At 40.6% G+C, this 13,687-nt stretch overlaps 1 protein-coding gene across 1 annotated transcript in view; it reads right to left on the reverse strand.

Moving 5' to 3' along the window:
• ZC3HAV1 (zinc finger CCCH-type containing, antiviral 1) overlaps nucleotides 1-13,687 on the reverse strand; it is a 64,128-nt gene extending 50,441 nt beyond the window's left edge. The window contains exon 1 of the mRNA XM_081244706.1: nucleotides 12,838-13,687. Coding sequence (XP_081100832.1) covers nucleotides 12,838-13,145 — 308 coding nt within the window. The 5' untranslated portion in view covers nucleotides 13,146-13,687. The remainder of the gene's footprint in view (nucleotides 1-12,837) is intronic.

Genomic DNA, 13,687 nt, shown 5'->3' on the forward strand with positions numbered 1-13,687 from the left:
GGGCCTTTCTCAATTCCAAAGTAGCCTGTAGGTAAAGATCACAGACACCAGTTTGGAAATAAATGTGATCAGGAGCAGTAATCAAATCAGAAACTTTTTATGGACAGAAAACGAGTCTATACTTATTTTAAATCATTAATTCTGCCATCTCCACATTATGTAAAAAGTAGAAAATATTTTGTTATCAGATGCTTACTTGTCACTTATTTAAGATTGTTTATCATGAGTCACAGTATCACTTATTAAGTTTCTTAGTTTAATTTTTGCAGAAGGCTGCAGAAATTGAAAGTCAAATTCGATCAAATTCAAATAAATCTGAAGCAAATCTGAAAGGAGAGCAAAAATTCCCAAATGATTCTTATGGGGCACACACCCCTCCTTGCTGTGACATCACAGAAAGCAGCATGTCTCTAAGGGCATCAGCCTGACAAGGAGACTCCGTGGACACAGCACAATCAGGAACAAAGGAGACATCCAAGAAGACTCCTCCTGGGTAAATACACCCCCTCAAATGACACGCAACATGCAAGAGTAAAAGGCAAACCTTGAACACATATGCTAAGTGAAAGAAGCCAAACACAATGGGACAAATACTGGATGATTCCATTTAGAGGGAACATCCAGAATAGGCAAATCCATGCAGACAGAAAGAAGACTAGAGGTTGCCAGGGGCTGGGAAGAAGAAATAATGAGTGCCTGTGGATGGGTGTGGGGCCTCTTTGGGGGATGATGAAAATGTTCTGGAACAAGATAGTGGTGATGGTTGCACAGCATCATGAATGTACTTATCGCCATTGAACTGTATACTTTATGATAAAAAATTAATTATAGTAAAGGCAATTATAGACAAAAATAGAGTGCTAAGAGGACAGAAAAAGAAAAATGCAAACAGAAGCAACAAGTAAGAATTAGACACCACATAAGACAAACTTGAAAAACAAGCACTGGGAATTCCCTGATGGTCCAGTGGTTAGGACTCTGCACTTTCACTGCCAAGGGCCTGAGTTCGATCCCTGGTTGGGGAAATAAGATTCCACAAGCTGCCTGGCACAGCCAAAAATAAATAAATAAATAAAACAAGCATTATGCTGCAGCAATTTTTTTTGGATCTGTCTCCTAAAGTAAAGGAAATAAAAGCAAAAATAAACAAATGGGACCTAATTAAACTTAAAAGCTTTTGAACAACAAAGGAAACCATCAACAAAATGAAAAGACACCTACTGAATGGGAGAAAATATTTGCAAATGATATGACCAATAAGGGATTAATATCCAACATATATAAACAGCTTATACAACTCAACATCAAAAAAAAAAACCAACCAAACAACTCAATTAAAAAATGGGCAGAACTGAATAGACATTTTTCCAAAGAGGAAATGCAGATGGCCAATAGGCACATGAAAAGATGTTGAACATCGCTAATCATCAGGGAAATGCAAATCAAAACCACAATGAGATATCACCTCACACCTGTCAGAATGGTTTTCAAAAAGAACACAAATAACAAATGTTGGTGTCGAAGTGGAGAAAATGGAACCCTCATACACTGTTAGTGAGAATGTACATTGGTACAGCCACTGTGGAAAACAGTATGGAGGTCTCTCAAAATACTAAAAATAAAACTACCACATGATCCAACAATTCCACTACTGGGTATATATCTGTCAAAAACAAAAACACTAATTTGAAAAGATAAATGCACCCCAATGTTCACAGCAGCATTATTTACAATTGCCAAGATATGGAAGCAACCTAAGTGTCCATCAACAGATAAATGGGTAAAGAAGATGTAGAATATATACACAATAGAATACAACTCAGCAATAAAAAAAAATGAAATTTTGCCATTTGCAGCAACATAGATGGGCTTGGAGGGCATTATGCTAAGTGAAATAAGTCAGACGGAAAAGACAAATACTCTATTATATCACTTATATGTGGAGTCTAAAAAATATAACAAACTAGTGAATATAACAAAAAAAGAAGCAAACTCACAGATACAGAGAACAAACCAATGGTTGCCATTGGTCGGGGGGAGAATATAGAGGTGGGAGAGTGGGAGGTACAAACTATTGGGTGTAAGACAGGCTCAAGGATGTATTGTACAACACAGGGAATACAGCCAATATTTTGTAGTAACTATAAATGGAAAATGAAAATAACTGTAAAAATTGTATATAAAAATATTTTTTAAACTTTAAACAAGTGTCACGACTTAAAAGGGCCAGAGACCGAGAATATATAAAGAATTGAAACCACAGTGAGGGAATTCCCTGGTGGTCCAGTGGTTAAGACTCTGCTTCCACTGCAGGGAGCGTGGGTTCGATCCCTGGTCTGGGAATTAAGATCCCACATGCCTCACAGCATGGCCAAAATAAATAAATAAATAAAAACACAATGAGGCACAATTTCACATTCCTTATATTGGCACAATTTGTAAAAGGCTGATGACATCAATTGGCAAGGATATGAAACACGGGAATACTCATATTTTTCTGGTGGGAGTAAAACTTGGTATACAAACCTGGAAAACAATTTGGTATTGTCTCCTAAAGCTTAAATATGGGAATTCTGGTACTAGATACCTAGGTAACTTTTGCACGTTTACACAAGGAAAGATGTACCAAAATACTACAGTTTGTAATAGCAAAAAAACTGAAAACAATCTATATTTTAATAACAAGGAAACTGACACATAAATTGCATACGTTTGTACAAAACAAGGCTATTGTTCATAAAAGAAAGAACTAGAGCAGTCTCTCTCCTAAAATTTGTGGGGTTTGAGGCATGATAAAATGGAGGCCCATGGGCTTCCCTGGTGGCGCAGTGGTTGAGAGTCCGCCTGCCGATGCAGGGGACACGGGTTCGTGCCCCGGTCCGGGAAGATCCCACGTGCTGCGAAGTGGTTGGGCCCATGAGTCATGGCTGCTGAGCCTGCGCGTCTGGAGCCTGTGCTCCGCAACGGGAGAGGCCACAACAGTGAGAGGCCCACGTACCGCAAAAAAAAAAAAAAAAAAAAAAAAATGGAGGCCCACGCACCAAATATCTAAACACTTCAAAGTAATTAATCAAGCTAAGAAATGGTTCAATAAAATATGTTCTAATATATATATACATATATATATATATATATGTATATATATATATGTGTATTCTCTCTTCCTATCTTGACAAACATACTTTCATAATGACCCGGAAGGCCAAGTTAGAATTTAGAATGCTCAGACTCCTTTGAGCTCTATGAATAGGATGTAGTAAAATGAAGAAAGAAAGCCCCCGGGACTTCCCTGGTGGTCCAGTGGTTAAGACTCCGTGCTCCCAGTGCAGGGGGTCCGGGTTGAATCCCTGATCCGGGAACTAGATCCTGCATGTCACAACTAAAAGAGCCTGCATGCTGCAACTAAAGAGCCTACATGCCACAACTAAAAGATCCTGCATGCCGCAGCTAAATATCCCACGTGCTACAACTAAAGATCCTGCATGCTGCGACCAAAAAAAGATCCCACGTGCCACAACGAAAATTCTGCATGCAGCAACAAAGATCCTGTGTGCCGCAACTAAGACCCAGCACAGCCAAATAAATAAATAAATAAATAGTTTTTTAAATTAAAAAAGAAATAAACACATGTAGAAAAATAATAAATGTGTGGGAAAAATAAATATCAAATGCAGAACAGTGTTGTGGGATTGTAAATTGGTATGCCCATTATGGAAAACAGTATGGAGTTCCTCAAAAAATTAAAAATAGAACACTATATGATCCAGCAATCCCACTTCTGGGTATATATACAAAGGAAATGAAATCAGTATCTCAAAGAAATATTTGCACTCCGAAGTTCAATGTAGCATTATTCACAATAGCCAAGATATGGAAACAACCTAAGTGTCCATCCACAGATGAATGGATAAAGAAAATGTGGTTTATATGTAGAAGATGAAATATTCAACCATGAAAAGAAGGAAATTCTGCCATTTGTGACATGCTTGAACCTAAAAGACATGATGCTAAGTGAAATAAGACAGACACAGAAAGATAAAACAAAACAAAAACCTGCATAATCTCACTTATACATGGAATCTAAGAAAGTCAAACACGTAGAAAAGGAGAATAGAATGGTACTTGCCAGGGATCTGGGTGGGGGAGAGGGGATGTTGGTCAAAGGGTACAAACTTTCAGTTATAAGATGAGTAAGTTCTGGAGATCTAAGGTACAGCATGGTGACCATAGTTGATAATAAATATTGTATACTTGAAGTTTGCTAAGAGCATTGATATTAAGTGTTCTAACCATCAGGGACTTCCCTGGTGGTGCAGTAGTTAAGAATCCACCCACCAATGCAGCGGACGCGAGTTCGATCCCTGGCCCAGGAAGATCCCAAATGCCGCCGAGCAACTAAGCCCATGCACTACAACTACTGAGCCTGCACTCTAGAGCCTACGAGCCACAACTACTGAGCCCATGTGCCACAACTACTGAAGCCCGTGCACCTAGAGCCCATGCTCTGCAACAAGAGAAGCCACCGCAGTGAGAAGCCCGTGCACCACAACGAAGAATAGCCCCCACTTGCCACAACTAGAGAAAGCCCGCATGCAGCAACAAAGACCCAACGCATCCAAAAATAAATAAATAAATAAATTTATTTATTTTTTAAAAAGTGTTCTCACCATCAAAAAAATGGGAGTAAATAGATGAGGTGATAAATAGGTTAACTGAGGGAATCACTTCACAATGTATACATATAACAAACTATCTTGATTGAGGGAATCACTTCACAATGTATACATATAACAAACTATCACATAGTACACCTTAAATATAAACAATGTTTATTAGTCAATTGTACCTAAAGCTAGTATGTTTATCTCTAGTTATCACCTCTAAAATGGGGGAGATGATCAAAGGTGAGAATTCACGGGGTTTTAACTGTGTAATATTTTATTTCTGAAGCTGATTTGTGGGTACACAGATATTCACGGTATGCTTTATACATTCTCGTAAGACTTAAATATCACATAATAAAAACTTCAATGAGAAAATTCTTTTAAAATTAAAAAATAAGATACCATTGTATACCCTTCAGATTGGCATAAATCAAAAAAATTTGATAATACTAAGTGCTAGTTGGCTATAAAATGGGGAAACTGAGACATCAAACATGAAAATGTAAATTGGTACAACCTTTGGAGAAATGCCTATTTAAGTCTTCTGCCCATTTTTGGATTGGGTTGTTTGTTTTTTTGTTATTGAGCTGCATGAGCTGTTTATAAATTTTGGAGATTAATCCTTTGTCAGTTGCTTCATTTGCAAATATTTTCTCCCATTCTGAGGGTTGTCTTTTGGTCTTGTTTATGGTTTCCTTTGCTGTGCAAAAGCTTTGAAGTTTCATTAGGTCCCATTTGTTTATCTTTGTTTTTATTTCCATTTCTCTAGGAGGTGCGTCCAAAAGGATCTTGCTGTGATTTATGTCATAGAGTGTTCTGCCTATGTTTTCCTCTAAGAGTTTGATAGTTTCTGGCCTTACATTTAGGTCTTTAATCCATTTTGAGCTTACTTTTGTGTATGGTGTTAGGGAATGATCTAATCTCATACTTTTACATGTCCCTGTCCAGTTTTCCTAGCACCACTTATTGAAGAGGCTGTCCTTTCTCCACTGTACATTCCTGCCTCCTTTATCAAAGATAAGTTGACCATATGTGCGTGGGTTTATCTCTGGGCTTTCTATCCTGTTCCATTGATCTATCTTTCTGTTTTTGTGCCAGTACCACACTGTCTTGATTACTGTAGCTTTGTAGTATAGTCTGAAGTCAGGGAGCCTGATTCCTCCAGCTCCGTTTTTCGTTCTCAAGATTGCTTTGGCTATTTGGGGTCTTTTGTTTTTCCAAACAAATTTTGAAATTTTTTGTTCTAGTTCTGTGAAAAATGCCAGTGGTAGTTTGATAGGGATTGCATTGAATCTGTAGATTGCTTTGGGTAGTAGAGTCATTTTCACAATGTTGATTCTTCCAATCCAAGAACATGGTATATCTCTCCATCTATTTGTATCATCTTTAATTTCTTTCATCAGTATCTTATAATTTTCTGCATACAGGTCTTTTGTCTCCTTACGTAGGTTTATTCCTAGATATTTTATTCTTTTTGTTGCAATGGTAAATGGGAGTGTTTTCTTGATTTCATTTTCAGATTTTTCATCATTAGTGTACAGGAATGCCAGAGATTTCTGTGCATTAATTTTGTATCCTGCTACTTTACCAAATTCATTGATTAGCTCTAGTAGTTTTCTGGTAGCATCTTTAGGTTTCTCTATGTATAGTATCATGTCACCTGCAAACAGTGACAGCTTTACTTCTTCTTTTCCGATTTGGATTCCTTTTATTTCCTTTTCTTCTCTGATTGCTGTGGCTAAAACTTCCAAAACTAAGTTGAATAAGAGTGGTGAGAGTGGGCAGCCTTGTCTTGTTCCTGATCTTAGTGGAAATGGTTTCAGTTTTTCACCATTGAGGATGATGTTGGCTGTGGGTTTGTCATATATGGCTTTTATTATGTTGAGGAAAGTTCCCTCTATGCCTACTTTCTGCAGGGTTTTTATCATAAATAGGTGTTGAATTTTGTCGAAAGCTTTCTCTGCATCTATTGAGATGATCATATGGTTTTTCTCCTTCAATTTGTTAATATGGTGTATCACATTGATTGATTTGCGTATATTGAAGAATCCTTGCATTCCTGGAATAAACCCCACTTGATCATGGTGTATGATCCTTTTAATAGGCATTTCTCCAAAGAAGATATACAGACTGCCAACAAACACATGAAAGAATGCTCAACATCATTAATCATTAGAGAAATGCAAATCAAAACTACAATGAGATATCATCTCACACCAGTCAGAATGGCCATCATCCAGAAATCTAGAAACAATAAATGCTGGAGAGGGTGTGGAGAAAAGGGAACACTCTTGCACTGCTGGTGGGAATGTGAATTGGTACAGCCACTATGGAGAACAGTATAGAGGTTCCTTAAAAAACTACAAATAGAACTACCATATGACCCAGCAATCCCACTACTAGGCATATACCCTGAGAAAACCATAATTCAAAAAGAGACATGTACCAAAATGTTCATTGCAGCTCTATTCACAATAGCCCAGAGATGGAAACAACCTAAGTGTCCATCATCGGATGAATGGATAAAGAAGATGTGGCACATATATACAATGGAATATTACTCAGCCATAAAAAGAAACGAAACTGAGCTATTTGTAATGAGGTGGATAGACCTAGAGTCTGTCATACAGAGTGAAGTAAGTCAGAAAGAGAAAGACAAATACCGTATGCTAACACATATATATGGAATTTTAAAAAAATGTCATGAAGAACCTAGGGGTAAAACAGGAATAAAGACACAGACCTACTGGAGAATGGACTTGAGGATATGGGGAGGGGGAAGGGTAAGCTGTGACAAAGCGAAAGAGAGGCATGGACATATATACACTACCAAACGTAAGGTAGATAGATAGTGGGAAGCAGCCGCAGAGCACAGGGAGATCAGCTCGGTGCTTTGTGACCGCCTGGAGGGGTGGGATGGGGAGGGTGGGAGGGAGACGCAGGAGGGAAGGGATGTGGGAACAGATGTATATGTATGACTGATTCACTTTGTTATAAAGCAGAAACTAATAAAAAAAATTAAAAAATAAATAAATAAATTGGTACAACCACTTTTACTACACTGATTTGTCAGAATCCCGAAAAGTTGAAGCTGTGCAAGAACTGAACCCAGCAATTCCATTTCCTAATGATCTACCTTGGAGAAGCTCTTGCCATGAGCACCAAGAGAATGTATAGTCTTGGCAGCATGCTTTTTTGTAGCAAAAAATTAGAAATATTCTAAATGCCCATTATTGCAGGAATAGGTGTTGAACTGTGGTGTAAATCATATGGTGAAATACTATTGAACTGTGGTATAAATCATATGATGAAATACTATATGACTATTAAGATGAATAAACTAGATCCTTATAACAACATGAATAGATCTTCAAAACATAACACTGGGTAAAAATTCTAAAACACATAAAACAATACTACACTTTGTATATGAATACAACTATATATGAGGGGAAATTTTTAAATCATGGAAGGGCAGGACACACCCCAAAATCATGATTGAAGTTGCTTCTGGGGAAAGAGGGAAATGAGACTAGGGAAGAGAAAAAAACAATAACCTTAGGCCTGTTATGGTATTTATTTTATTTTAAAATAAAAAAAGCAAAAATGGAAATGTAAATATTTATTCTGGGAGGTGAATTATAAGCTTATTATACTATATATTCTTTTATATAGCATAGCTTTCATTATATACTCAGAATATATATACTCTGATGCTTGTTGTACTACTCTTTGCATTTTTTTGGTTGTTTTTTTTTTCAATTTATGCAATCCTCAATTAGTTTTCTTCCTATCTACCCACCCCCACCCAAAGTTTCAGTTATGCAAATGAGAAAGGCATACAAACAGGAAAGAGTCCAGAGGAAACACCCACATTAGCAGAAACCACAAAGCTAGTTGAAGACAGACAGCCTGCTTTAAACAGTTAAACAGAAATCATGCTTGCAAAACAATATCTTGACCTTGAATTAATGAAAGATCACAATTCATACAGCTACTTGATGACACCAGTAGCTAAGTTAAGAAGTCATGCAGATCTGGGCTCAACACTAACTTTGCCAGCTATCGGCTATGTGACCTTCGGTAAAATTCTAAACAGCTCTAGGCCTGAGTTACCTTACATTAACATGGGACTTAGGGACTTCCCTGGTGGTCCAGTGGTTAAGAATCCGCCTTCCAATGCAGGGGACATGGGTTAGATCTCTGATCAGGGAACTAAGATCCCACATGCCGCAGGGCAACTAAGCCCGTGAGGTGCAACTACTGAGCCCGCACATGCTCTAGAGCCCGCACGCCACAACTAGAGAGAAGCCCACGAGCTGCAACGAAGAGCCCACATGCCACAATTGAGACCCGATGCAGCCAAATAATTTAATTAAATTAATAAATATTTTTTAAAAAAAGATGGGACTTACAACACCTACCTCAGGAATCATAGTAGAGATGAACTTGGATACCATCTCTAAAGTGCTTATCATAGTACTTGGTAGACAGTTATTTGTTCAACAAATGGTAGTTATTATTTGTGCCAGAACTGGGATTAGAACTCCACGTGTGGGCGTATGTTTCAGCAAAGCAAATAGAAATACCCAAAATGATGGACCAAAACTAATTATCCAATAGTGAAGCAAGCCCTGTTGTCAACTAAAATGTATAGTTAAAAGCAACATCAGAGAGACTTCCCTGGTGGCACAGTGGTTAAGAATCCGCCTGCCAATGCAGGGGACACGGGTTCAAGCCCTGGTCCGGGAAGATCCCACATGTCAGGGAGCAACTAAGCCCGTGCACTACTGAGCCTGCACTCTAGAGCCTGTGAGCCACAACTACTGAGCCCGTGTGCCACAACTACTGAAGACCGTGCGCCTAGAGCCCAAGCTCCACAACAAGAGAAGCCAGCGCAACAAGAAGCCCACACACTGCAATGAAGAGTAGCCCCCACTCACCACAACTAGAGAAGGCCCACGCGCAGCAACAAAGTCCCAACACAGCCAAAAATTTTTTAAATTTAAAAAATAAAAGCAACATAAGAGAAAAGACCAGAACAGTAGAACTGATAGGAGAAAGCCCATCTATAAGTAATAGTACTACAGAGGAAAATGTAGAAGTCCAGCAAAAGGCAAACTATCCTCATGCAAACAGAGAACAGTTACCAAACTGACTGGTAACCTCAACATGGGTATCAACTGGTCAACAGTGCCCACCAACCTATAATACACAAAGAAAGCCCTTAGACTCCCACGTGTCAAGTATTAGAAGATGAGGATTTATAAGTTGCTAAGAAAGGGAAAATATTTTAAAACATACTTGGGGAAAAAATATGTTTCCTAGGCTTTTAGGCAAAAGAAAAAGAATTCTCCCAAGGGTCCTTATTATGAGGACACAATGTACATTAATGGATTAAAAATTTGTAATTCCCAAACTCAAAAGTGATATAAAAAGATCTTAAAAAATAAGACTGGACCCATACATTTAAGAAATAAGAATTTATCACTCAACTAGAAAAAAAAAAAAAGGACTTTAATGAATTCTCCAGAGAATCCACCCAAACTTGCATAGACCAAATTATTCCTACAGACCATATTATTCATATAGAACATATTATTCCTCTTTTAAAATATAAAAAAGTGCAGGTTAACTACCGAACTTACGAGCTTAAAATGGTTTTGAGTTGCAAACAACAACAACAAAATAATAACAACAATAATAAAACAAAAAACTAAAGTTTCTAAACCTACTGCGTGTAACAAATTAAAACAGTTTCTAAATATATTAAATATATAACATATTGAAACAATTATGAATTATGACTGTGTAGGTTTTTTTCCCTGAAAATGAAAGTCCAAGTATAGCGCAATCAGAGAAATTTGAACACTAACTGGATATTATATGATATTAAAATTATAATCGTAGGGACTTCCCTGGTGGCGCAGCAGTTAAGAATCTGCCTGCCAATGCAGGGGACACGGGTTCGAGCCCTGGTCTAGGAAGATCCCACATGCCGCAGAGCAACTAAACCTGTATGCCACAACTACTGAGCCCTTGCGCTACAACTACTGAAGCCCACGCACCTAGAGCCGGTGCTCCGCAACTAGAGACGCCACTGCAATGAGAAGCCTGCGCACCGCAACAAAGACCCAACGCAGCCAAAAATAAATAAATGAGTAAATAAATTTCTAAAAAGAAAATATAATCATAAAAAAGTGATCATTGTACTGTGGTTATACTAATAAAATAGAGTGTTTAATCTTTGGAGATACTAAAGTATTTACAAAGCAAATAATCTCTGGCTTTTGGTTTAAAATAACACGTTTGAGTTGAGGACAGGGATGGGGAGGGAGAATAAATGAACCAAGACTGGCCTTACTGTACTTTGAAAACTGTTGAACCGATGGGCACGTAGGGGTTCATCATTCTCTTTTCTTGACTTTAGTGTATGTTGAAAATATTCATAGTAAAAAATTAAAAGATAAGAAGCCTATGTATTTAAAACTAACAGTCAACACTAACTGGTGAAGAATTTTTCACAACAGAAATGACAACAAAGCCTTCCATCTCCATTGTTATTCGGTAGAGTGCTAGAATGTTCCTTTCTTTTTTCTATTCTCTACCCTCTTTTCCTCCTTCCTGATTTTATTTGCCGACTTACATGACTCCTTCCATACACATAACTTCCTGAAACCCAGAAATAGACTTTCAAATTGTTGCCTCACGACATAATAAATATTTCTTTTAATAACAATGGAGCATATTTTTAAAATCTTAGTTTTGCTCTAAACAATTTTTTTTTAAATTATCTCATCTACCACATCCATTTAAAACATCTGTCTTTTGTATGTTTTATCATACAAGTATTGTGAGTGAGTAATCTAAAGTTTTTCGCTAATAAATGCATGCTGGAAAGTTTGATGACCACCATTTTGGACACTAAGACACCACTTAAAGTCTTTAAGGATGGAGGAAGTGTGACAAGTACTACATCAAGAAAAATAATTTAGCAGAAGTACATACGGATAGGAAAGATGGGGAGAAAGACTATGGTCAGAGAAAATCATTCATTAATTCAACAAGGCATTCACTTAGAAGTGAGATGCGAAGTAGGAACCAGACAGGGAAGGGATGGGATTGGTCAATAAAAGAACTTGGTGCTTAAGGTATTATGAAGGAGGAAGAAGAGTTTGGGGGTTGGGGGGGAATGTCACAGACCCTGCCCTGGGGGAAAGAAGATGAGTTCGACACAGCCTGGCAGGATATTCAGGGCAGATGCTCCTCAGACCCCTGGAGATGAAGAACCTAGAGTCGGTAGGAAGGCCGGGGCAACGGATGTACACAAGGAAGCCATCTTTATAGATGTGACGACTAAACCCGAGGAAGTGAGGGCTCTCGGGGAGAGGCCTGGAACACAGGTACATCAAAAGGCTTCACTGAAACCTTGGGGGCACACCTATATTCAGGAGGCAAAAAGGAACAAGTGGGAACACAGAAGCAGCTGCCTGGGAGATACGGCACACTGTTTCAAAGTGGTCCCAAGGGTAGGCGGTCAGCGGTGCAGGCCACCACGGGGCCCACGAGAAAGGAGCTCTGGAAGAGGGCCCATCATTTGGTTACCTTGAATAGAACCATTCTGGTCTTGGTGGTGCGGGCTAGAGTCAGATATCAGAAAAGTGATAATGAGGGGAAAGGAGGCGCTTGGAAAGGAAGGCCAAGCAGAGACCCGCAGCTCGCAGCGATGGAGACAGATCCCGGGATCGAGCCGGCTGGGGGGCTGGGAAGACCACACAATACCTAGGGGGTAAGGTAGCAGAGAGGGAAAGACTCAAGATTCCAGAGAATGGAGGCATTTTCTTTCGTTCCCAAACCTGCATCCAAATTGTCTAGGCCCTGGCTTGCCCAAAAGTACTTTATCCTTATGGAGGTGGGGAGTTAATCGTAGTCTTCACCGGGGCAGTAGCGCGCTAGCCATATTCGAAGGAAGGTCTGAAGGCGCTGGAGGGAAGGGAACCTTCGAGAGCAGAAGCGCGGGCCCAGCAAGAAGGGAAGCAGAGGAGTGAGCAGCTGGAGGAAGAGGCATCGGGTGCGAGGTCCCCGCGAGGGCGCGCCCCTCACGGAGCAGCAGCCGCGACAGTCCTCCCAGACCGGGACCCGGGGAGACGCCCCTCCCTCCCAGGGCACTCACCGCTCCGACTGCGAATAGTGGCACCGGCCCAGCAGGTTGAGCTTGCAGAGGTGCAGGTTTCCGCAGGGTTTGTTGCAGAACTTGCGACGGCAGACCCGGGCTCGAGTGGTGGCCACCACGGACCGGATGACCCCTTCCTTGCCGCCAGTCTCCAACACCACGAAGCGGTCGGGCCCGGCCTCTTCCAGCACCTCGCAGAGCTGCGCCTCGGAGAGCTGCATCTCGTCGAGCAGCGCTTTCAAGGCCATGCGGCCCCCCTGGGCGCACAGGATTTTGGTGATGAAGGAGCATACCCCCGGGTCAGCCATGGTGCGCTGTGCTGGCCTGGCCGCGGCGCGGGACTCTGCTCCAGGGAGAATCGAAACTTACTTAGAGTCCCGGGGGCGGGCGCGGGCGGCGCGCGGGCTGGGCGCGCCCCGGGCGAGGGAGCGTGCGCTCTCCGCCGCCGCTGCTAGCCGAGCCCAGCGGTTTCGGTTTCCCAGTAAGCTTGGGTCGAGAGGCCAAATCTCACCGTCCTGTGTCAGATTTAAAGTCAATCGCGACGGTAACCTAAGGGCGAACAAGCGCGGGCTAATCTGCCGGCGACCGCGGCGACTACCGGACGGCTCCTCGAGGGTCAGGTTCCCCAGCTGGGCACCGAGAGGCTTCTTCGGAAAGAAGAGAAACTAAAAACTGATCTCGGGGCTCTGGTGGAGTTTTTATAAGCCAGCCGAAGTGACGAATGACGCAAGTCTTGGGAGCTTTCTTGAGGAGTCCTAGGTTCTCTACCCCACCCATTCCCGGAAACAACAGACCCAACTGAGCGCTTGCTCCGAGCCCGTCGCCCTGCCTCCGGTATTAGTGAATCTTT

The sequence above is a fragment of the Mesoplodon bidens genome (genome assembly GCF_964165515.1).
Source record: "Mesoplodon bidens genome assembly, chromosome: 9".
In the NCBI taxonomy this organism is placed as follows: domain Eukaryota; kingdom Metazoa; phylum Chordata; class Mammalia; order Artiodactyla; family Ziphiidae; genus Mesoplodon; species Mesoplodon bidens.